The sequence below is a fragment of the Prionailurus viverrinus genome, chromosome C2 (assembly GCF_022837055.1).
Source record: "Prionailurus viverrinus isolate Anna chromosome C2, UM_Priviv_1.0, whole genome shotgun sequence".
Classification (NCBI taxonomy): Eukaryota; Metazoa; Chordata; class Mammalia; order Carnivora; family Felidae; genus Prionailurus; species Prionailurus viverrinus.
In genome coordinates, this window is record NC_062569.1 from 7,946,850 (window position 1) to 7,972,841 (window position 25,992).

The 25,992-nt window shown below is 49.6% G+C and overlaps 1 protein-coding gene across 2 annotated transcripts in view; it reads left to right on the top strand.

Moving 5' to 3' along the window:
* The window catches only part of MYRIP (myosin VIIA and Rab interacting protein), a 376,824-nt gene that overhangs the window by 295,224 nt on the left and 55,608 nt on the right, over nucleotides 1–25,992 (top strand). For both annotated transcript variants that reach the window (XM_047875910.1, XM_047875911.1), the window contains exons 9-10: nucleotides 4,544–4,697; nucleotides 12,664–13,301. In XM_047875910.1, coding sequence (XP_047731866.1) covers nucleotides 4,544–4,697; nucleotides 12,664–13,301 — 792 coding nt within the window. The remainder of the gene's footprint in view (nucleotides 1–4,543; nucleotides 4,698–12,663; nucleotides 13,302–25,992) is intronic.

Here is a 25,992-nt window from a genome sequence, read left to right on the forward strand (position 1 = left end):
AGTGATAAACAGAGGAAGAGATAAACAGAGGAGGTGATAAACGGAGCACATAAATGCAGAACTATGCCTGATCCCTGGCCAGAGCCTGGACATGAAGCAGCGGGCCAAGTCTTGGTTCTTGGGGACTTCGTGGAAGTTGGTCATTCCCACCTGCTGTTCCCACCCTGGATGCTCATCTGCGTCACCCGCCAGAGCCCCACTCCAGTAGTTCTGACTCATGGGGTCTGGAGTGGAGCCTGGGCCTCAGTGTACTTGACCCAGATCTGCCCAGGTGAGGCCAACAGGCTTAAGGACAGCCTCTTTCTATCCCAGGAGGACTCCCTGACCTCCGGACCGTGGACGACCCTGACCGTCCGCGTGGCCTCAGTGCCCCATTGACCTGGCCCCCGCTGGCTCAGGGAATAACTATGCAGAATCCCAGACAGTGCAGGCCCTGTGACTTCCGCTGATCTGCAAACACACTGAGCCCATCCCCAGGCAGACAGGAGCTCTCGTCCCTTCTCTTGAAAAAAGTTGACTGTGATTTTCTCTTTTTAATTTCCTCCCTTATTGTGTGGTGCTCTGCCGGGAGGGGGGTCAGTGCCACCCAGCTTTCCAAGCCTTAAGGTGCAATATCCTAAAACTGCAGGGGTTGTAATTCATGTAAGGCCTGTCTCTTTGGGCGTGTATATACACAAAATTGCTTTAGTAATAATTTGATGATCCTACCGATAATAACGATGGCAACAGCAGGCGCCAGACTCTTAGGATGTGCCCGGTGACCAAGAGGCACCTCTCTGTCCCTTCTCTATTCCTCCCTATTCTTCTCAGCCTTTCCTCTTGTGTTTCGGTCCCTTTCTCCCTCATATTTGCTCTCTCCTTTGAGGGACTCCAGTATAGACCTAAAGTATTTCTCATTAGTTATGATTACCAGATTGAACTTAGTATCTATGCCTGACCCTAAAACTCCAAAGCAAATGCTTGGTCTCAGTTGTTATTCATACAGGCGCCACTGTTGATCCCTTGGCCCCCAACACCGGATACTAAAAACATTCTCTCCCTGTGGCGCGGCCTCCTTGAGAGCAAAGGCCACTGGGGAGCCATGGTCAGGGCCTCAGGGAGCCTGCCCCGTTGATAGCCCTAGCCACCATCGCAACAGCATACCCTTCCAAGAGCTGTGGGCAGCACATGATGCAAAGGAAGCTGTAACAGAGGTAACTCGTGGTCGTGCTGCGTGTTTCGCCCAGAGCAACAGACCCAGCTGATTCAAGTGGCAAATCCCACCGGGCTGGAGCATATTGGCCAGGAGCTCATTGTTCCCAGGCTTCCGGCACAGGCTCCACACAGCATGGAATAGCATCAGCCTGGAACCAGACAGACCCGAGCTCAGGCCCTGCCTCTGCCCTCTGACCAACGATGTGCTTGGGCAAATTAGTCCACCCCGGCCTCAGTTTCCTCGTGTTTGTTTCCTCGTGTTTGTTTCCTCGTTGTCCGGGCTAGGTGGCAGAGCTTAATAAACACTCTTGTTTTGACGCATATTCATCGAGTGCTTTTGAGGTGCCAGGCCTGACACTGATCCCTTTACATGAGGAAACTGAGGCGTAGAACAGCTGAGGTTCCACCCAAGATCCCGCATAGCAGGAGGAGAAGCTGGCACGGACCCCCTGCCTAACATGCCCCATAAGTTAGTGCCTGAAGAGTTGAGGCAGGCCTGTTTCCAAGCTCAGGTTCTCAAGTTCATCCCTGCGAGGCTTTGCTGGCTTTGCAAGCCTCATATTCCTGGACCGTCGATTCCACCAACCATTCTGGGCCCTCCTTGCAATGCACGTGCAGATGCTAACTCAGGTCAGCCCCTCCTGACATCACCAGCCCTGTTTCTTCCATGGACACTAGGGTGGGTAAGAGAAAGGAAAGGGAAGAGAAGCAGAGGTCATGGGTAGGAACGAAAGAGTGGGCACAAAGGTCCAGCCAGGGTAATGAGCAAGTAAATCACTCAAGTAATCCCATCACTTCCCAGGAGCCATAGAGGTTGAACTAACTGGTGAGTAAAAGCATTATCGTGGCGCCATCTGCTGGACCATGTGCTTATTGCAATGAATTTGTGGCAAAACCAGATATGGGTCTCAGAACTGGGGTTTTTGCACCCTGGCTGGAGACCTGGCCAGCAGCGTCCTGAGACCTGTAGAAGCCAGATCTTGGGGTCTTCTGTGACTGTCAGGATATAGTTCTCTTCTAGTGTGAAATAGTAGCTTGCCTGAAATAGATTATAAAAGTCTGATGTCCCCAACTCTCATGAAGAACACAGATTCCATCTTCCATGTTGGACCCAAAGGCCCTTTTCATTTCTTGGGTTTGGCTTTTGTAGGTGGGGGAGCATTTTTGAACCATAGAAATGGACCCAAGCCACCTCTTAAAGACGCATACGGGCATACATAAAATACCATGCGAACCACCGTAAAATGCAACATTAAATATCATTTTTGTCATGATGTAAACATGTATTCAGTGGTTTGTAGTTGAGAAGCTTGCAAATATAAAAAAGGAAGAGAAGGGCATATAAAATTGCTCATTGTGTCCTTGGCGATAGATCATCAGCTCCTTTAGCGCCAGACCTCCGTCTCACATCCTGTAAATTCAGTCACAGACGTGTAACCAACCATCACATCCAAAAGACCATCTCTGCCTTCAAGGAGCTCACAATCTTTGGCAGAACTGACATGTCGTAATAATGACTGTATCAGAGTATGGAAAGATCTGTGCGATGACACAGAAGGGCGGTCTTCTTGGCAGACCTTGGAGGGATGAGTGGTCAGGGATGTAGCCCCTGAATACACAGGAGTTTGCCATAGAAGGATTTGGTCCTTCATTTTTTTTTTTAATGTTTATGTTTGAGAGAGAAAGGAAAGCACAAATAGGGGAGGGGCAGAGAGAGAGGGAGACTGAGGGTCTGAAGCGGGCCCTGCACTGAGAGCAGAGAGCCCGACGTGGGGCTCGAACCCACAAACTGTGAGATCACGACCTGAGCCGAAGTCAGACACTCAGCCTGCTGAGCCACCCGGGTGCCCCTGTCCTTCATTTCTGGGAACTTCACTGGACCATCAGCCTTGATCTCTGTTCTCTCTGGTAGCTGATCATCACCTGTTAAGGATCTAGCAAAATCATAGATGGCTCCCTGACTACCCATCTCCATGAAAACCTTGGTTGTTGTCAAGCGTCAGAACTGTTGACGCATTTACTGCGTGCAGGACAAGGCTAAGTTTCCACATCTCCCAGGGAATTCAGTCATCTGGCCAAGGTGTCGTAGCAGAGGCCGTGGTGGAGCCCGGGTACGACTGAGTCCTGACCTGGCTCCATCCACCGCAGGGCCCTGCTCACCACTCTCCCAACATGCTCTCCTTTTTCTCCTATTCTTAGTACCTGAGGTGGAGGGTGGACCTAAACAAGAGCAGCGTTTCTCCCTGGAAGGGAAGGCAAGGGGGGCTGTTGGCGCTGAGGTCTGCCAGCAGGGGGAGACAGACTGCCCAGGGGCCGGCATTAGAGCTCAGTGCCTTGTTTCCCGTGGGAGTCACAGAGGCTTGGAGTGGCTCTGTCCTTTCCCTCCTCACTTGATCAACACGAAAAAAGCAAAATCAATCACCAGGGAGGGATAATCCCTTGATGAAATGACAAAGGGAAAAATTGGCCTCTTTCTGTTTGATGAAACTCTTTAAATACAGAGAACAAACTGAGGGGCGGTGGGGGGTGGGGGAGGGGGAAACGGGTGACGGGCATTGAGGAGGGCACTTGCTGGGTTGAGCACTGGGTGTTGTAGGTAAGCGATGAACCACGGGAATCTACCCCCGAAACCAAAAGCACACTGTATACAGTGTGTGTTAGCTAACTTGACGATAAATTATATATATAATAATTAATTTATATATATTAATTAATATATATAATATGTACAATTTAATATATAATAATAAATTAATATATGTAATTAATATATAGTATATACATATAATTCTTTGTAACATTCGTAACATATATATGTTTGTGTATGTGTCATAACATATACATGTGATACAATTCAAACGTGTTTTCCCCTCACCACTTCTTAGGTAACTGTCTTTTCCCTGCTGGATGGGAACATGCTGCAATAGTTGTAGGTTTGTGGACGGCCACACTTGGCTTACTTAGCCGTTGTAGCATTTTCATGGTGCTAGATCTATCTGTGCCGCAGGAACTCTCGGGTTTGGAGGTCTTCAGGGGGAAGATGCTTTCCTTTTCCGGCACAGTTGGCCTCAGAAGTGTTGCTGCATTAAAGGAGCCTTACGACACAGGCTCTGTCGGAGGCCGCTGCGTCTCTGACACTTTCCGGAAGGCCTGGCCAGCTTGCGGTGCAGCAAACAGGGCACCATTCCCGTGGTTATACAGTATTATGCACTGGTTCGCAGCTTTTAAGGCTCAGCACAGGAAAAGCCATCCTGCCTTCTCCACGTCGTATCGTCCGCCAGAAAGCGCAAGGCTTTCCTCCCGGTGACTCTCGCTCAGCTCACCCTTTTCCCCTCTTGTCTCTCCTCAGCGATCCCAGTCTGCGTTCTCACTCACCAGAGAAGATGCCCCGAGGACCCCTTCGCTGGAGGCTATGTCAAGGCCGCCCAGGGGCCAGGACCAGCCACCGAGGGAGGAGGTGGCCTTGCCCATCTGGAAGAGCGTGGACAGGCTGGACGACACAAGTAACTGTTTTAAGCAGCATCTGGTTGGTCTGTGGGTCTCCGAAGTGCTGTCTGGGGGCTTCTTGGCTGTTGAGTGGGCCCCCCTCCATCAGCCCGAGTCGGTGTGTGCCCCCTGGGGGCCGCTGAGCCACCAAGTCACAAGGCCTCTAGTACACGCTTGTAATGTGGTCGTGTTCCCCACTGGGTAGGTTCCTGCTGAGACCCACAGGCCAGCGGGGGGCTCCTGGGCCAGTGCGCTACGGTCCTTGGCTGCACGGTCTCACTCCAGCCTCCTGTTCCACGTGGGCCAGGAGAATATGTCTCAGGCAGGCCAGAAAGGCTAATCCCACCTGGCAGGGCATTTCAGCATTCAGAAGGATTTGGGTCCCAGTGTGGGTTGGTTTGAAGAGAGTCCTTTTTAAAACCCGACATACTAGTCGGGGTAGCACTCTCTACTGTCCCAAAGGAACCAAACATTTAGGCGGCTCAACACAATAGTTTAATTTGTCACCACACACCAGTGCAGTGCCTTGAACGGGCCTTCAGAGGCCAGAGGCGGCTCCTGCCTAGTGGCTCTGCTGTGCCCTGTGGCCTCTGACTCTTCCACCTTCACCTCGGGTCCTTCACCTCGGCCAGCAGTTAGAGGAAGAGAGAATGGAGAAGTCAGTGCACCTGCTCCCTACCCGCCTCATCAGGGAAATGGCCCAATGGCCCACACCGCTTTCACTCCCAGACCGCAGGCCAGGACCGGTCACACAGCCCCACGTTGATGCAGAGGGCCTGGCAGACACAGTCCTGGCGTTGCAAACACATTCCGGCCACACAGCTGGGCCGGGAGAGGGGCTTTCGTGGCCAGCTGTCATCCCCGCCACACCTGAGAATGGCATGCTCCCCATTCTTCCTGCTCCTGCTTCCAGAAGGCCCTGTCTCTGCATAGAGCCCTTGAACTCACCTCTCCAGAGACCCGACATCCACAACACGCGGTCCCTCGTAAACCTGTCAAGTCACGTAATCCTTCCCAGTGAGGAGGCTCGAAGTAGCCTGTCGCTTTCCCAGAGTCGCACCTCAGGAGGCCGTGAGGGGGTTGGAACCACGTGGGTAACGGCCGAGGGCCATGGAGCGGCCTGGCCAGGCCACGTCGGTCTCCCCGGCCCGTGACTGACTGTCCACGTCAAGATGCTCTCTCCACCCTGGCCCAGGCCTGTTCTTTCCTCACCCAGATACACGTAATGAGAGCTAGGACCACTGTCCTCACAGGAAGAAACCACAAAAGGGTTCCCAGCTCCCAGTGTATGTCAGCTCTGCCCTCCCCTTTTCTGAACAACACCACAAAACCTCACAGCAAAACATTCGTCTTAGAAATATGCTTTTAAAGATGGTGCTATCATTTGCTGCTCTCTAAGGGAAAAGACTGAACTAACAGCTATTGAAGCAAATTCCAATGTTCCATGTTCTCCCAGGGCAAAGAATGGCCAATGCACTGTTTACTACAGTCGTTCTAAAACTTTTTTCCAAACAGGTCACTTCCATGCGTCCCATGTAGTAGAACCCATCGGGAGAACCTGCAGGGAGTCGGTGAAACTCATGAAACAGTCTTTCTTTATGTATATGGCTTGGGTTTTGGTTTGTAATTGCATTCTTCCATTTAAAATTTTTTTTTTAATGTTTATTTATTTTTGAGAGGGAGAGAGATGGAGTGTGAGCGAGGGAGGGGCAGAGAGAGAGAGAGAGAGAGAGGGAGACAGAATCTGAAGCAGGCTCCAGGCCCGGAGCTGTCAGCCCAGAGCCTGACGCGGGGCTCGAACTCACAAACTGAAGTCGGATGCTCCACCGACTGAGCCACCCAGGCGCCCCACATTCTTCCATTTTAAATGAGCTTTACTTTCCCTTCCTCCTGCTGTTCATTCATTCAGATTCTTTCTTTTTTTCTCTCGTTAGCTCCCACCAGAGACTGAAAGTCCCCACAGAGAAGGGACTGTAAAAGTTCCACAAGGCATATGAGGATGTCATATAATAGATCGTCCATAAACAATAATAACTAACTTTTAAAAATACTCTACGACGTACAGGGTTCATCTGCAGGCACTATTTTATTCATTCCTCCAGGGTCATTATCTTGTGAGGGGCGGTGAGGGTGAACGAGTTTGAGATCCCACAGCTAGTGTGCCCAAACCCAAACATCGTGGCCCCAGCTTGCGGGCTCTTTCAACCACTGCATGATAATAAGTACGTCCCAACTCCATAAAAGCAAACCAATAAACAACAGCAGCGACAAAGAGCCTTTCAGAATCCATGCTTAACACACTGATACCTTTAGAAGAGATTATAAAAACGTCTGACAAACACTCCAATTCATGAAATAGTTCCCTGCTGAATTATGAGCATTCCAAATAAATTTGGAAAGGATTTTAATTTTCAAAATGTGATTTTTTTTTACCTAATTTTCTGTAAAATAAAGCACCCATATTATAATTCACCAGTTGTATATAAACAAAATTTAGGGGTGCCCGGGTAGCTCCGTCGGTTAAGCGTCCGACTTCAGCTCAGGGCATGATCTCATGGTTCATGAGTTCAAGCCCCGTGTGGGGCTTTGTGCTGACAGCTTGGAGCCTGGAGCCTGCTTCGGATTCTGTGTCTCCCTCTCTCTCTGCCCCTCCTCTGCTCATGCTCTCTCTCTCTCTCTCTCAAAAATAAACATTAAAATTTTTTTAATATATATATAATTTAGTTCAACAATATCACACACAAAATATTTCATACTCAAAACCTCCATGCATCCCTCGGGATGGAGATTTAAAATTACAAACATATAAAGCCCTTGTGCAGAAAACTGCAGGGTGTTTTGAGGATTGCTTGGCCTTGACATGCTAAGGTCTCCAGGCCAACCCCAGAGGTGCTAAGGGATGTCTGATATGTTTAGCAGGAAGCAGATTATACCCAGGGCCCTTGCCCCATGTCAGCGGAGCAGAAATGGAGACCAGCGGAGACCCAGAGGTGGAGAGCATCTTAGGTTAATGTCCACTGGGCTATTTTTAGCACTTCTGTGTATGCCTCAGGGGAAAGGTCTCTTCCAGAGCCTGCTAATTCACGGTCAGGGTCAGCCGTAGAGACGCTGTGGGCTGAGTAAACCAAAGCAGATCCACTTGGGGCCTTGGCAGTGCCGACCGCAGTCCGTGGATGTCTCCCAAAACACATCTTCCCCTTACAGACCTTGGCTGCGTGCACAGCATGTGCTCGGTGCTGGGACATTGCAGTCAGGGGACAGCGCCTGCTCTTGAGCCGTTGTCTGCGCGGTCGTGAAAGAGGATGTGGAGAGAGGAGAGAACGGAGGGATGCAGGGTCCCCAGTGCATATTCCTGGAGGACTGAGAGCATGTGGTATTGGAGCCCAGGCGCAGCCTTGAGCTGTTCCAGCCAGGAAGCTAGACAGCGAGGTTTCCATCGGGTCGGGCATTCAGGGAGCCGGCTCTGTTTTTGCGGAGATAGAAGTCGGTCAACTTCTAGCTTCCGCCAAGGCCCGTGGTAGATGGGACCATAAAAGGCGGAAGAGAGGAGCCAGCAGCGGGCTGAATCCCTGCCCGCCCTGGGGTGGGTGTTGAAGGCAGATGCGTGACCGCAGAGAAAACACAGTCCGCCCTGGAGCCAGGCAGGAGCGGCCTTCTCAGGGCCTTTCTCTTTTTGGCTTCCTCCCACAGCCCCGGGCAGCCTCGCATCGAGAGTTCGGCCTCGTCCCTGCAGCCTGTGGGTGTCCGTGTTCACTAACAAGTAGTCTTTACCAGCCCAGGACAGGTTCCAGAAATGCTCAGGGACTGGAGGTAGAGCGGCAAAGAAGACCCAAGCTGTGGTCAGGGTGGCGGCGGGCCAGGGGTGATGGGGGTGGACGGCCAAGGAAGGAAGCTGTAGTGTAGTTTAAGGGTTTAAAAGTGAAAGCTTCCTGGAAGAGCCCAGAGAGCAGAGGGGCCAGTCTGCCCAGGAAGCAGCCGGTGAGTTGGGCCTCCAAAGACCACCCAGAAGGCAGACAGGGTGACGGATTGTAAGGCCCCAGGGCCACACCTCTCCCCTCGGAGTGAACGCTCCCCGCGGCCAAGGCGGAGTCTGCTTTGCATCGTGGGGGTGTCTCTGTTGGCAGACTGTAATGTGAAGACTTGAGGACCTGTGGTTTATTTGGAGGTGAGCCCAGGAGACACAGAGAGGGGAGGGGACAGGTGACAGGAAGGGAAGGCAGGCAAATGACTCATTAAACAGGATGGCAGTTCGTCCCCACTGGGGAACTCAGTTCGTCCCCACTGGGGAACTCTTAAGAGCCAGCATAGAATACTGTCCTGCACAACAGGCAGGGGAGTGGGGAGACTTATCCACCGGCTTCCCCTGTCATTCGTTGATCCCCAGGGGATCGCCCCCCCGCCCCTGGGGCAGCCCAGCAGTCTCTGGTAAACAGAGCACACCTCAGGCAAAGAATCACAAGTACTGGCAGTTGGGAGCCCAGAGGATATATATACCCTGAAATGATCCACAACGTCTGCTGCAGAGAAAATCAATATTGCCACTTACTGGCCATTCATAGCCTCACTGAGAGAGAGCCCGGGCATTTCTGGAGAAACCCAGGTGGGCTCTTTGGTCCCTGCCTTCCACACCAGCTGACTGATGCTATTGGGATGTGGCATTGGGAAAATGCCAGCAAAATAGAGACCCTTTTTCCCAGAAGAAGACCTCCATTACCACCACGGCAGGTGGAGCCCATAACAGGTAAATGATAATAACACCCTCACTGGCCTCTCTTCTGAATGTTTCCATGGCCAATGAGGGCAGTGTTGCTGTGGTCCAGAATAGCAACTATGGGGTAGATGGATACATATACACATGTATGGAGTTCGTGGTGCTGCCCTGTGACGTCAGATAAAAATAATGATAGTATAAGCCCATTCAATAGGTAGAAGATAAAAAAGGCTGAGGGGTAGCAGATAGTATGATCGATGCTTTACACAGGTTGTCTCGTAATAATAATCCTCTGACCGCCACGGAGGGCACACTGTCTCCATTTTCAGGTCAGGGAACTGGCACAGGAGGTGCTCTCTGACCAAGGTCGCCTGCCAGGAATCCCAGTAACTGGGGCTCAGCCCTGGATCTGCCTGAACCCACAGTCCCTGTTCTTCACCCTGCCCTAAAGCAGCCCAGGTGTGGGCGAGGGGAAGAGTGCTATTATGACCGTCCCCTGCTCTGAACAGGCACATGTAACACCCTTGATGGGTGTCCTCTCATTTAAACCCCACACCCAACCAGGGGGGTATTAGCTGTACCAAGGCTGAGAGGCTCTCAGAGCTTTCTGCCCAGGCCCCCTGACTCCACAGCGTCTGCTCTCCCCTCTGCACAAGCTGGCTGTGGGGCAGAGCAGGCTGGAGAGGTCAGAGATGCAGCCCCAGCCGCGGGGGCCTTGTCCTGGGTGGGGAGAGGGCGCGGTCATGCGCGTGATCTACCGGAACACGGATGGGGTCATGGAATGAGCCCGACAGGCTATCACACCAGGAGGACTCGGGGAAGGAGGAGGCCACATCTGGGCAGGGGAAGAAGCAAATGCTCTAGGAAAGGGGGGCCTAGGACGCGAGGCCTTTGAGGGGTCACCAGAGCTCTGCCACATGGAGATGTGCGGAGGGACCCCAAAGATAGCAGAACCAGCCAGAGAAAGGCAGGACCCAGGCCCTCAGGCTTCCGGGAGGGCTGTACTCCAATCAGCCACCACCGGGCTCAGAATGCAGAAGGCCTGTGTTCTGACTCCCGGAGAAAAAAGGGAACTCAGGTGTCCTGCCAGCCTGGGCGGCTAAATTAGAACTGGGTCTCTGAGCTGAGAAGAATGTCCAGCCAACATCTGAATGCCCTTCAGGCTGTGGTTCTAAAGCAGGGTCCTGGCCAGGGCAGTCCTCCGTGGACAACACCGTGAAATACTGATAACCTTCATTTCATTACGTGAGACAGTAATCATCTAATGGGTAAAAATGAATCTGTGTTTTAAGTGGCATGTGACGGGACTCTGCCCCCATGTCCCAGCACAGCAGCGCTGTGGCCCTGTAGGCCTCAAGCCCAGGAGCTGGTGTCCACACACAAGTTAGTCCCCAAAGCCCCAGGATCCTCATCACCCAACCTCCAGGGAGTCCTGTAAGGCTCCTCATAAAGGAAACAGCTTCTGGTGGCAGTTGCTGTGCCCAAGGCCGGTGAGCTCTGCCAGGTACTCAGGGCTGAGAAGGACCGTGTACATGGTCCCCAGGCACATGGGCAGGACACGTTGTCCTTTTAGGCTCTGGCAAAAATAAGACAAGGCAACTTTCACCCCCTGGTGTGCAGATCAACCCTCGGGGCCCCAGTCAGCAGCCATCACAGATGCTCTGAGCAAAACTGAGCCTAGCTGAGGGCCAATCCAGACCATGACCCTGAACTGAGGCCTTCTCCAGCCTCACAGCTGACCAAGGGTTTCCACAGCACAGGCTATAAGGCAGGGCTGCTTTGGCCTTGGGTAGAGAGGCCCCTCATCCCGACTCGGCCCGTTATGGGCTCTGGGACCTTTGACAAGTTACGTAGCCTTGCCTACCTTTGTTCCCCCATCTGCAAGGCAGGATTGGGGATACCAACTGCTTTCTCCCTCAGATCCTCTTCAGAATGGGGCACGTGCCCTGAGTTGAAGAGAAACGTACATGCGGAACAGGAACAAACCCTCACTCCTCCACGACCCACACAGAACACTTCTGGGGCCAGATGTGTGGGGTTTTTCCATATCAACCAACTCGCTGACCACAGCCGGGTATCCTGCAATTCCATGCTGACCCTGTCTCCCTGGAGTGAGCCCCAGATCCCGCAGCCAAGGGCTCAGGACTGCGTGACTTCGGATACCAATCACAAGTCCCAAGTTGTCACTCGCATTTTGACCAGCCAGCTATACTCAGGGTTCCCACGACCTCCTCCCGAGGTGCAGTAGTTTGCTGGAACGGCTCAGCTCACAGAACTCGGGGAAGTACTTATGTCCGTAATAAAGGACACAGATGAACAAGCAGATGAAGACATACATAGGGTGAGGCCCTGGAGGGTCCTGAGCACCGAGGAGCTGGGGTGTGCCACTCTCTAGGCACATGGACGTGCCGACCAGGAAGCTCTCAGAACCCCCTACTTCGGGGACTTTTATGGAGGCCTCATTCTGTAGGCACAATCAATTATCAACTCATTTTCCAGCCCTTCTTCCTTCTCTGGAGTGTGGGGGTGGGGCTGACGGCCCTAAGTTTCTACTCATGGCTTGGCCTTTCTGGTGGCCAGTCCCATCCTGGAGTCCCCCAGAGTCACCTCCTTAGCATAAAAGATGCTCCCAGAACCCAGGAAATTCCAAGGGATTTAATTTAGGAGCCCTGTGTCAGGAACTGAGGTCAGAGACCAAATGTTAGCAGGAACCTGGACAGAGTCTGGAGTGTGTGTGTGTGTGTGTGTGTGTGTGTGTATGCATGCCTATATCTTCTTTCACATATGCCTTTTCACAAGGCTGTGATTGGTGAGATCTGTCCAAGTGCCAAGGGCAGGCAGGGTGTGTTAACCTCAAGGGAGGCCAGGGAGGGTGATGGAATCATCTCCCATCCAACCAGGGGAAACCATGGCCCAAGGGCAAAAGGCCAGACCCGGGGTTGCCAACAGTAGCTCTCCCTTCACCTCTTCTGTGCCCAGCCAGCCTAGGGGAGGAGGGGGGCCATTCTGAGGAGGCCGAGGTGACCAACTACCCGGGTATATGTGCAATAGAAGCCTGATCTCTGAGTTTCTCCCCATCTGTGGAGCACTGGGGCCTCGAGGGACTTCCTGGGGACCTTCAGCTCTGCTAAAGAGGCGTGGCCTCGTGGACTTCCTAGAGTCCGCCGATCCAAGGACCCCCACAAGCCGGTCGTGGGGAAGAGACAGACAGCAGCCTCACCTTGCTGTCAGGTGATAACAGCCCTCTCTGGTTTCTCTCCTCCCACCCGCAGACCTGGCCGCGGTTTTGCAGAGCCCCGACGGGAACTGGGTGGCCCTGAAAGATGGCGCTCTGCCGCCCACCCGCCTGCTGGCCAAGCCCAAGAGTGGCACGTTCCAGTCCCTGGAGGCAGCCTCCCGCGTGACATCTGCCTACGAGGAGATGGGCTCCGAAAGTGAGGAGGACTTTGACTGGAGTGAGGCCTTGAGCACGCTGTGCCCGCGGCCCCCAGGCCTGCCCAGGAGCCCCCAGCCTCAGCCCACACAGGCCCAGGGTTCGGACCAAGGCCCCTCGGCCACCTCCGCCTCCTCCGGGCTCTCTCCCAACCCCGAGGCCATGTGCTCCGACTCAGAGACATCCTCTGCGGGCTCCTCCCGGGAAGCTGGGCGCCGGGCCAGACTGTCCTGGTTGCAGAGGAAGGCCCCCAGGGACCCCGCCGCGGGGAAGATACGCCTGCAGGGAGAGCTGGACGTGAACTTCAACCCCCAGGCAGCCAGCAGGGAGACCTCGGACAGCAGCGAGCCCGAGGAGATGCCCCAGGCTGCGGACCGGAAGGCCAGGAGGTGGAGAAGGGCCCGTGTGGGCTCAGAGGAGCCGAGCGAGGAGTTGTCTTCTCCCAACGCCCATTGCCGGGGGCTGGATGCACATCAGGTAATAAAACCGGGTGCCTGCAGGTGCATGTACACACTTCTCAGCAAGAGGTGCCCTTCTGCCAGCATGACTGGTGCCGAAAGGGCTGGGTTTAGAATTCACAGACCCAGATTCTCACCTTGGTTTGCTGGGAGGTAGCCGAGTGGCCCAGACAGCTCGCGTCACCTCTCTGGGGTTCCACGACCTCCTCTCTGGAGACGAGCGCCGACAGGTCAAAGTGGGTTTGCAGTGTTGCCCCCAGACCATCAGCGTCAGCGCCACCTGGGAACAAGTTAGAAATGCAAATTCTGAGGCCCCGCCCACCCAAAAACCCTGGGGACGTGGTGCGGCATCTGCTGGAACCAGCTCTCCTGGTGAGTCTGCTGGACCGAAGCGTGAGGGCCGCTGGCTTAGGGTTAAAGGTATGGGGTCTAGAGTCAGGCTGCCTGGCTTCAAATCCGGCTGTGTGGCCTTGGGCGAGGGCTCAGTTCCTTCCTCTGTAAGTGTAGATGATTTTACCAGCCATTTCAAAGAACGGTTCTGATGCACGAAAAAGGTGAGGCTTATAAGGAACCGAGCTCTGTCCTAGACAGAGTACAGGGCTCAGTAAATATTATTCCAGTATGATAGCTCAGGCCACAGTTTACTCACATTCTGTGACTCTTTCGTCCACCTCACACCCCCTCTACGTGTCTTCAGTGGCCTTGCCAACATGAATTAGTTCATGAGCCTCCTTTGAGACTCTGTGATGAAAGTTACGGACTCTCTACCTGGAAAAATGCACCTGTACACACACACACTCACGCACCTGACACACACACAAATATACACACACATACACATACTCCCACACAGGCGTGCACTCGAATGTCATTTTACGTACAACATCACGTAGTTCGTGCACCCCCAACCAGATTAATTCTGTAGTCTCCAAAGACACCCTGCTCGCTCACAACTCTGTGCTGGGATCACGCTGTGCCCATGCCCCTCCCTTGCCTCTTCCCAGCGAAGCGCGACGCGGCCAACTGAATGTGGAACTTTGTGGAGCCCGCTCTCATCTCAATATTTTCTAAACTGAAAAGCGACACAGGTGGCCCGGAGAATTGAAATGACTTCATGAAAACAATGGGTTGCATTTGAAACTGAGAATCTAATGGAAGAATCTTGTTAGGTTCCCCCTGCCTTCTGTAGGCTCACATTACTGTCGGGTTGACCTTTTACACTCCTAGAGAAAGCACACCCACTTCCGGAACCTCACTGCGTCGCGAGTAGCCCTCAGCCACCGTGCTCTGCATTCCTAGTTTGCGTCTAACCAAAAGCAGGCGCTGAGTCAAGGATTTGGATGCAGGTTTAGGTGGGAGGAGATCCCAGGAACCCCAAGAGTGAGCCAGGGTGGCGAGAAAGGCCTATTAAGGCTGACTACTGAGGCTGTGCTCTCCAGCAGGGACCCACTGAGAAGCCACATGGGACACGCCTCCCCCCTGAGGACAGGAGCATTAGTCACAGTCTCCCGTCTCCCATTGGTAGAGAGTGGCCCCACCCAGGAGAGAATTAACTCGAGACACAAGCAGTTTCTGGAGAAATCCTGCAGGCAGAGACACCCGGGTCTGAGGTGGGAAACTATCCGTGGCCAGAAACTATCCTTCGGGACTTCAGGCAACTCAGGCACCTCCAGCGGATACAGGCTGGGACGTCACCAGTGGCTCCGACAGTGCCCTCTTGGGAATGCATCAGCCAGATCCCTGCTCTTGAGAGACCCCATGGTGAAGATCGTTGGGGACTCAGAGGCCCTCGGGTCACAGAATCTGGCAGCGGTCCTGCCTGAGCTGCTAATGTATCCCCTAGAAAACATCCTTTCTTTGCTCCAAGGTCTCATTTGCTCCTCCGTAACACCAGACCATCATTATCTAGCTCAAGTGAGACTGTCCTACAGAGACTTTGGGTGACTTACCTGAAGGGATGTTCTTGAGGGCTGTTGGCCTGACTCACAGTCAGGCATCAAATGCCGCGTATCCACAACAGCTGGCTGCATGAAGCTTCCTATTTATTCTGAAGTGGCTTGAAAGTTGTCTTCCGGTGGCAATATTTGCAAGGCATCGATAGAGAGAAGGCAGGACCGGCAGAAAAGCGCTTGGGACCAGTGTCGCTTCTGCCTCCCTGCAGTGTCCTCTCCTCCCCAGTAGGTGGCAGTGGTGTTGCACCAACAGAGACTTCAAAACTGGCCCTCCTAGCTCTCCCTCTTAGTTTACTAGGGCAAGTCTCTCTTCTGTCTTCTCAAAAACAAAACTAAATAAAAATAAAAATAAAAATACACACACACACACACACACACACACACACACACATCTCCATACTGAGGGATGCATGATTTTTTGAGATAAGTATGAAATCCTTTGTATATATGTGTGAACATATATATACATGTATATATATATATGTGTGTGTATTTTTAACTCTTTGCATGATTTTTATGCAAATTTCTATTTAATATAAATAAATATATATTTTATACGGTTAGATATATTTCACAAGGTTAGATCTTATATGTGTGTGTACATATATATATACATGTATATATATGTGTAGTTATTTTTAACTGCATGCTTTTTAACTATCCAAATTTATATTTAACATAAATAGATGAATGTAGTGTAAAAAAGTTGTGAACGTACAAATACAGTCCCCCTTGACCACAATCTAAATCCCTGCCACGTCCCCCAGAATAACTGCAGTTGTGTTTATGCATTCGTACACATAGAGTACGTTTAGAAATACAGTTCTGGGGGCACCTGGGTGGCTCAGTCGGTTAGGCGTCCGACTTTGGCTCGGGTCATGATCTCGCAGTTCGTGAGTTTGAGCCCCGCGTCAGGCTCTGTGCTGTCAGCACAGAGCCTGGAACCTGCTTCACATTCTGTGTCTCCCTGTCTCTCTCGGTCCCTCCCCTGTTCATGCTCTGTCTCTCTCTGTCTCTCAATAAATAAACATTAAAAAAAAAATTTTTTTTAAGAAATACAGTTCTGGAAAGCGATCTGTATTTTAGCAAAACGGGCCTTTACTCTCCATATTCTCCCGCCACCTGCTATTCACAGTGATAGAAATGTCAGCGCACATCTCCACGCAGTGCCTGCAGAAGATTGCCTCCAGGTGGTCCCTGGAGAGGGGGCGGAGCATGGGAGAGGGAACAGTGTGTTCAGGGTGCAAGCAGGAAGGGTGCACTTCTGGTAGAGAATTTTAAAACAATAAGTTCAACAAAAGTCAGCCTTTTTGTTGTCACCTTGCGCCATGCCGGGACAATTCTGAGTAGCGTAACTTACGGTTAGGCCTTCAGTGGCTCTGCTCTTTGCTTTTCCGGATGATATGTGGTAAGATCTGACCTTATTTTTCTTCAAATGAAGCATTTGTCACCAAATCATTATTAAGTAATTCACCCTTTATCTGCTGGCCTCAGGTGTCCCCTTTAATATATATTAACCTTTTATTTCCATGAGCCTGGTTTCCTTATGCTCTATTTTCTTCACTGACACAGAAGTCCATTCATGTACAGATACAACTTTATTTTCACTGTAATAACATCATAACATACTTTGATATCCGGTAGATGATCTTCCCTTCGTGGTGGTTTTTGCCGAGGATCTTTTATAAAGTGTCTCAACTTGTCTCAGGCCTTTACTCACATAAATGATTTTTCACAATCTTCTCTTCCGGTTGAAGAAAATTTTAAGTTTTGATTGGATTGCTCCAAATGCATTTATCTATTTGGAAAAAATGTATGTCTGCATAATACTGAGGCTCCCCATCCAACGGTGTCCTCCTTGTCTCTATTCATTTACTTTCTGTCAAGTTTTAGAGATTTTTTTTCAAAGCTCTCCTCTTTTTGTGAAGAAGTTTTTAATTATGTACATTTTATTGACATTGTGGTTGAGATCTCTTTTTAAATTTTTTTTTAATGTTTATTTTGAGAGATAGACAGAGTGTGAGCAGGGAAGGGACAGAGAGAAAGGGAGACACAGAATCCGAAGCAAGATCCAGGCTCTGAGCTGTCAGCACAGAGCCCGACGCGGGGCTCGAACCCACGAACCGTGAGATCATGACCTGAGCCGAAGTCGGACGCTCAACCGACCGAGCCACTCAGGTGCCCCTAAGATCTCTTTTATCCATTCCCTGTTCTGAGTTCTGACGGTGTATAGAACACTATTGACTTTATGTTTGTAATTTTATAACTTAGCCCTAATAGATTCTTAGTCCTAATAGTCTTTCCTGTGGTTCTTTTAGCGACTCCTGGTAGATGATCATCTTGTCCACAAGGAAGGACATTTTTATGGTTTTTTCCATGATTTACACTTATTTGTCTTGCTCGTATTATGGCCCGGCGACAATCGTGTGCTATACTATGAAGGAGTAGTGACACCCAGCGTTTGGTGTCTATCTTGCTGCGGTCCTTAGCCATCTGCTTCCAGTGGCGACTCCTCTCTGTTCAGCAGATACGGTTAAGTAAGTTACCTCCTGTACCTTTAGTAGATATTCCAAGACAAAGAAGCATCTGTCTGTTCCTGGCTCCCTCAATGATTTAAATCAGGAATGTGAGTTTTATCAACTGCTTTCTGCCATCCCTTGAAATGATCCTACAGTTTTTCTCCTGTTGATGTTTGTAAGTCCCATTAATAGAGTGCTTAATTCTGAAACATCTTTTCATTTGCTGCGTAAATCTTACTGGATCCTGGTTCCTTTGTACAAAAACTGGTTTCTAGTCGCAGGTTTCCATTTTCATGCCCATCCTGTCGAGCTTTGTCAGTGACTTGACAAAGACTCTCTGTTGTTTACTATTTTCTAGAACGCTTTATATGACTTGATAATTTTCTGAAAGGTTGGAGGAATTCACCTATAAAGCTATCCAGGTCTGCCCACAGCTTTAAAAGTGAATTTTATACGTGAAATATTTTATGTATTAGAATCTGTAGAAAATATATATTAGAAATATATCAGAAAACAAGAAAGTAAAATGAAAAAAATTAATATAAAAACAAAACAAAAAACCTTGAGATCAACTAATAAAATGATAATCTGGCTCATATATATGTATATATATTCATTATATATAAGGTAATATACAGTGTGTGTATATATAATGAATTTCCCTCAAGTGCAGCTTTGTTAGCATCCCGTAGGCAATGTAGTGTACCCATCGTCAAACTTTTGCAAGTAACTTAGCATTCCCAATGTGATTCTCTTTTCAATCAAAATGAAGAGGTAATCAGAAGAGTAGATAACTTTCTCGTTTGTTTTGCTTTGTTTTTTTACTCTTTGTTTTAGTCTTACAGCATTGTGAACAATAAATATGGCTTATGTGATTTTGCTGTTAGGATTTCCTTTGTGGCCCAGTCCATGGCCAGTTTTCTTTTTTTTTTTTTTTTTAATTTTTTTTTCAACATTTATTTATTTTTGGGACAGAGAGAGACAGAGCATGAACGGGGGAGGGGCAGAGAGAGAGGGAGACACAGAATCGGAAACAAGCTCCAGGCTCTGAGCCATCAGCCCAGAGCCTGACGCGGGGCTCGAACTCACGGACCGCGAGATCGTGACCTGGCTGAAGTCGGACGCTTAACCGACTGCGCCACCCAGGCGCCCCATGGCCAGTTTTCATGACTGTTTCATTTGTGTGTTTGAAAAGAACACGTATTATCTGTCTGTTGAGGAGAAACACCATGTACACAGGCACAATGTTGTGTACGTCAGCAAGATAGACAAGGCAGTGCCTCAGAAGCTCATGTTCCTTTGCCTTCGCGTCCGTCAGGCTTCATTCCCCTAACTCCCCACTCTTTTCTACTGTCGTCTTCATGCTTCTGTGGTTTTCTTACTTTCCGTCTCTTCAGACTCTGGCGACTCCCTGTAAGACACACCAGCGGGTACTGGAGGCTCCACCCCCTGCTGGACCCCTGCCCTCGCCAGCCCTGATCAGCGGGTAGAGCCATTGAGGGCAGAAGTCCCGTCCCACATTCTCTAACTGCACCCCCAGCCTCCAGTGTCACCTCACACATAACTTAGCACATGGAGTCGCTCTGTCATCTGTTACCATAGACTGCTGAGCACATTCTCTGACCTCTGGAACCCCAACCCCTGATGTCCGCCGATGGGATGAAATCCATGCGGCTGGATCACTTTCCCTCCAAAGCCCTGCAACAGGTATTTCACCATCTCTAGCCTTGGAGTGAATAGACGCCTGAAGACATCCTAATTTTTCCTTTATGTGTAACGATTTTCTCTTCTCTTAGACGTTTGTTTGGTTTGCCATTATCCTTAAAGAGCAAACAGTTTGCCAGAACGGTAGTGTCTACTCATTTCATGCTGTTGCACATAATACAAAGACCTTTTTTCCTACACACTTAAGTATTGTTCCAACTCTAGTGTTTTCTTCTGCCATTTTGATTCTTACTTCTTCCAGCTCACCTGTAATTCTTATGCTGAATCTTGATTCTCTATCTTCCAGGTCTAAAGCCCTCTCTTATTGTTTTCCCCTTCTCTTATTGATCTTTTTCTCATCTTTAGAATACCTTCCCAAGTTTGTCCTCCCCATCACTCATTTGTGTTCCCAGGGTTAATTCAGCTATAACCGTTGTCAGATATGAGTTCTAATCCTGCTGCCATGCCTGCAGTCTTCCTGGATTCTTTTGCATCAGCAGTCTCCCCGTTTTATCTCATGCTACTGCCTTGCCTTTTAGTCTGGGTGCTTAGCCCTCATAACTTTCTATACCTCTTCATTGAGACTCTGTATTATTATGCCCTAATGAAAATGCAAAACCACCATCAGACATTGTGCCCTACTTGTTAGTGAAATTTACGTGATGCCTCTGAGCTAGCTTTTGTTTCCTTTGCTCTGCAGTATTTTTCCATAAGTTCCATGTTAGCGTGTTTCTGTTAGTCATCGCTAAATGAGAATAATGCTGTCTCTACCGCATTGTTTACCAGTATCTAACATGCTCAAACCATTTGCCCTCTGCTAGCTTAAGATACAAGCTTTCTCCTACTCGCATTGTCTTGCTTTATGTTTCTTTGGACAAATGGCTAAGAACCTACAATATGTATATGTATGTTGAACGAACGAACGAGTGAATGAATGGAAAAGAACAAAAATCATTCTATGTTTCTACATGGTTTTATAGTCTCTGCCCCTGGTGCTTTATATTTCATGACCATACCTCCTAGGAGGCAACATGGTACCATGGTGAGCTCTTTCCTCCGCCCACTTGAATGTTTGAAGAAGATACTTCCTAAGTAGCTATAAAACAAGGAGGAAGTAAAAGGACTAGGAGTAGGGCTTATCTCTGGATGTTTCAAATGGCCAACACCACAACAGCTTGGATAATGTGCTTTTGTTTGTCTGGTGTTGTGTTTTGTTTTGTTTTGTTTTGTTTTGTTTTGTTTTGTTTTACTGTGAGCATTTATCTTATACTCTGAACCAGGAGGAGGTACTGTTTGGTAGGAGGGTAACCAATTATCCTGACCACTTAGGAGAGGGAGAGAGTGGACAGGCCTCCGCAAACATTTTTTTTTTTCTCTCCAGTTCATTTCCCTGGGCTTTGTACTTAGTGAAAATTGTTCCCATCCATTTACCAGTAATGAGCCAACTTCCATTCCTTTTCTGTTACGTAAGTTTTCACCTTTATCTGCATCTTCCCACACAGTTCTGGTGGAAAATTTGGAGAAGCTGTAGAATGATGTTTGCCAGATGCCATTTTAAAATGGAAACCTGCTAGTTAATTTTTCATTGATTGAGACGTCAGGATTGCAGGGGCTGCTGTTTTCAGTTTCCTCTGAGGTTTCACGTTTTGTTGTACTCATTAGTGAAACTTGTTTCCTTGGGAGAAATTTGCCCCCTTGTCTAGTGTGCTAGGTCCCAGTTATTCTCAAAAGACATTTTAAGAATCTCGCCACATTGAGAAGCTAGTAATCCTTTATAACCAAGAATCTGTAAATATTCCTTTATTTTTGCGTGTTTATGCCTTGCTACGGAGAGAATTTAAAGTGGTTTCTATAAATGTAAACAGAAGAGAATAAAATGAAAATAAAAGTAGGACAAAGGGGAAATCAGGATAGGAAAAATAAATGAAGCTAGGAGTCATGTTAGTTCCCAATACGGATGCAGCGAGGTTCCTAATCACAGGCTAACAGTACCAAAAATTTGGCTCTGAGCTTTCCAGAAGACAATAGGAAGAGAATGATGCGAGCAGCTTGCTGAGTCAGGGAAACCATATTAGAACAGTAAATCCATTCCTTAAAGCGGGCTGCTCCTGGAGCTGAGATCCATGAGAAATTTATCCCATGGGTCCTCATGGAGAGAAGGCAGGATGTATCGCCCTTTGCTATAAATGGCTCCAAACAAGCACGCACATTGGAGGCTGTTCCTCACAGTGTCACTCAGCGTGAACCAGTATATCACCGCGGGCACGGTTCCATCAAGTCAGTCTATCAGGGGCCAAATACACCAACCTCTGCTGGTCCAGGTTGTTCAGGATTCAGTTCGGGATATGTGGAGGAGTGGATGGCTGCCCCCGCCCCAAGCCCTGGTTCGTGAGCGTTGTTAAGTTCCAAATTCAAGGGGGTGCTCTCTGACAAGTGCTAGCAAGACCCACGGGTATTGGGGGTAGTGTGACGCCCCCCGCATCCCGAGAACACTGAGGCACCCAACAGGTGCACCTCCCTCTGAGGTGTGCCAAGAGAATATCCCCCAAGCAGGCCCTTCAGTCTACTCCAGTTGAATTTGAATTGCCTCCAGTACACAGACCAAAGGGTGGTAATCCCCACACCCTGCCCCCAATTCTTCACCTCCAATTGTCTTTTTTTTTTTTGATATTTTATTTATTTTTTTAAAGTAGGCTCCACACCCGATGTGGGGCTCAAACTCAACCCCACGATCAAGAGCTGCACGCTCTACCAACCGAGCCAGCCAGGCGCCCCTTCGCCATTGATTTTCAGACCTTTTCAGGCATGGCACTTTGCCTGAAATGCAAACTTAAGGAGAAGACAATATATAATATAACTGAAAGCAGAGCAGCTCTGAGACAGGGCTGGCCTCTGCCCTTGTCCCTTACTCCCACCTACACAACAGCCTAAGCAAAAACAAATAATAACCTGGAAACAGTTCCGAATGGGGGTGACCAATACCCCCCTCAACAGGAGCAAAATCTTAAGTATCTGGCAAATGATTCCCCTTGAACATGAGGACTGCTGGGTGTGCCCTCCAAGGTAACCTCCCTGCAGAGAACAGGTCTAGAAAACGAGGAGAGACGCTTGCTGAATAATGGTGATTCTTAATTATGTTTGTGTCACAGGCCCTATTGAGAACCTGATGAACACAGACTCCTCTCCCCAGTGTGTGTTGCAGGGGGCAGCGGAGGGTTAAAGGGGGTAGGGGGCGGTGGAGCATACACACAGTCACTCAAAGGTTTACATCCAATGTCAAGGAGTTTGGGGAGCAGGAGCTTCCCTGAGGCTCCACAGACTCTGGGTTAGAAGTCCTGCTGTGGAGGATTTTTAACCAGGAGTCATTAGACGTTAAGAATCATCCACCAAAAATGATGACATTAGGTTTGCAATAAGTTCAAATGTAGTCTTTATTTGGGGCAGATATTAAATACCAGGGCTAATTATCAGTTAAGGCGGTTACTTCTTTGTGGCAATCCAACCATGCTGACTCCGCAAGGAAAATGTTGGCCTCTCTATTCCAAATGGCTCGGACCTGAACCCAGCTCACTCAACATCATTAGCAAGTCTTAGAAACCAGTGAAAAGAAGGGGATCTGGAACATACTTCAGTCCCCGTACCCCAATCCCTGCCCTGAATGTCCTCACTTTTAGGAGACTCTTCCTCACCATTCTGACTCTCATGCTGGCATTAAGGTCCTAGTCTAAATGGCCATCAGAATCCAAAGGTCACAGAACTTAGAGACTCCCCTCAATTGCAATGGAGAGTCAGAGAAAAAAAAAAAAAGAGATGAAATCCACTGTTAATGATGCTTTATTCCTAACAGATTTCTCTACAAAGCAATAGACCAATTGTGGTCAGTATGAAAAAATACACAAATGATTCTGTCTCAAATGCCCGTCCCTCGAGTAAATACTGACCCGAGAAGCCCAGGCGAGTGATTTTCTAGCTGTTTTATATGGAACTGCCATAATTCTGGCCCTTTCAACAAGCAGCATGGTCTAATTCCGTCAGAGAGGAGATTATAAAGAGAGGGAACACAGACGAATGGCAGAGCCCATCAGTCAGGGAACGATTTTCTGTTCTGGGAGAGGGAGATGTGCCCCAGATTAGATTCAGGTTTTGTTCATTTGGTTTTTTGTTTTTGTTTTTTCATTTTTTTTAGTGTTTATTTTTAAGAGAGAGACAGAGAGTGAGAGGGCAGAAGGGCGGAGAGAGAGGGAGACACACAATCTGATGCAGGCTCCAGGCTCCGAGCTGTCAGCACAGAGCCCGACGTGGGGCTCGAACCCACCAACTCACCATCAGGAGATCATGACCTGAGCCGAAGTCAGACGCTTAACCGACTGAGCCACCCAGGCGCCCCTTGTTCGTTCGTTTTTAAATCAATTTTATGGGGCGCCTGGGTGGCGCAGTCGGTTAAGCGTCCGACTTCAGCCAGGTCACGATCTCGCAGTCCGGGAGTTCGAGCCCCGAGTCGGGCTCTGGGCTGATGATGGCTCGGAGCCTGGAGCCTGTTTCCGATTCTGTGTCTCCCTCTCTCTCTGCCCCTCCCCCGTTCATGCTCTGTCTCTCTCTGTCCCAAAAATAAATAAACGTTGAAACAAAAAAAAATTTTTAAATCAATTTTATAATATGAAAGACTCAGAAAACAGCCTGGGATCCATACAGGACAACGGACCTGTAATTGTAAAAGCTAAAATTAGGCCTTTCGGATCAGCATGTAGGTGCTAAGTTTTCACAACCTCCTTCACCAAATGCATCCGCAGCAGCTGGGGCCGGCATCTGCCTTCCATACAGCTCCACCGGCCAAACCCAGGTCCTTCCATGTGAAGGGCTTCTCACAGAGGCAGGAAGAAATAGATGATCGTATTCAATTTGATAAGATTCCAGGTGATGTGTTCCCATTTTAACCGTGATAGTTGGCCAGGGATTTGGTGTGTGGCTGTGTGTCTGTTCTTATCACACCAGTTACAAGAAAAACAAATGCCTTGATCACCAGGGCACAGCCTGTGAGCAAAACTGGTTTTAGGTTAGTGGCAGCGCATCGAGAGAGGACAGACCTCTGCCTTAAGGCACCAGAGACGGAAATCGTCCGAGTCCTCAGAAGAAACAGGCCGACGGTAGAGCCAGCCAGCGCTGAGGCTCCTTCTCTCTTCTCCGGCTTCTGGACAACTCTGCCAGGGCATCTGCAAGGAAAACTACGGGCATTCGCCACGCATGGTGGTCCCAGGGCGGGTGCACCTGGAAGCCAGGCCCCTTCTCTGAAGTTCACTGGAATACCTAAAAGCAAGCCGCACAACTGCTTTTTTTAGGTCAGGTTCGGTATTTTTCATCAGCAGGAACAGAGAGAACCACGAGAACCCGGGATATAATCAACGAAGGCTGATACCTAACATGTGAAAGTAATCCTTTAGCCGGGTTTTTTTCAAAGGTGGAGAAAATGCTAAGCCTCCCACCTCTCCCTCAAATGACCTGGCAGATGAAAGACGGGCTTTGCGACAAAGCGTCCCTGGGACCTGGGTTGCTCGGTCCAGAAGACGTTGACACTGCTTCCCTTCAAACGTGTGGAGAATTTTGATAAGGACGATGGAGAGGCGTAATAGGAGAAAAACTGCTTTAAATTAAATCAGGCAGGATTTCAGGGTGCATAAAGACAGATCACAAGGGTGAGTGGAGGTAAGAACACTTTATCCTCTAAGGAAGTCTGAAGGTAGGCATCTCCAGAAAGCTTCCAGAGAAAGTATCTTCTCCCCCATTCACACTTGTGCTTCATGAAAGAGATTAAATCCTTTGCCTGTCCGGTTCTGTCCCTATTCTGTGGTTCTGCTGTCTTTCTCTAATGAGCATGGCTTCATCCGGAGCATCTGGCCTTGTCTTGGAAAAATGGCAAGAGCGTGGCCTTCAGGGTCAGGCTGTCTGGTCACATGACCTCCGACAGCCTGCTCAACCTCAGGGCCCTCGTGGATACGCAGGGAATCGTCAGGACACGCGAGTGAGACCCCGCGTGTCCTGTGCCCAGCTCCGTGCTCACCCACGCTAACGTGCACAGCCACAGCTGTCCAGTTCCGGCCCCCCACTCTCACACCCCCATCACTTTCTTACTTAGCCGGGGTCTCCGGGTTCCACGCGTGCAAGGAAAAGGTGACCTTGTGTCCTTCTGTAACTGCCTCAGCCTTCCTTCTCTGCCTCCCCATGCCGCGTAGCCAACGATGTAAACCAGCCAATCCAAGAACACGTTGCCTCTTGTGATTTCTCTCTTTAAAACTGTCTTTCCTGGGGCACCTGGGTGGCTCAGTTGGTTAAGCGTCCAACTCTTGATTTCAACTCAGGTCATGATCTCACAGTTCATGAGATCAAGCCCCTTATCAGGCTCTGCACTGAGCATGGAGCTTACTTGGGATACTCTCTCTCTCTCCCTCTCTCTCTCTCTCTCTCTCTCTCTCTGCCCCTCCTCCACTCTCTAAATAAATAAATAAATAAATAAAATGGTCTTTCCTCTTCTAGGTAGATA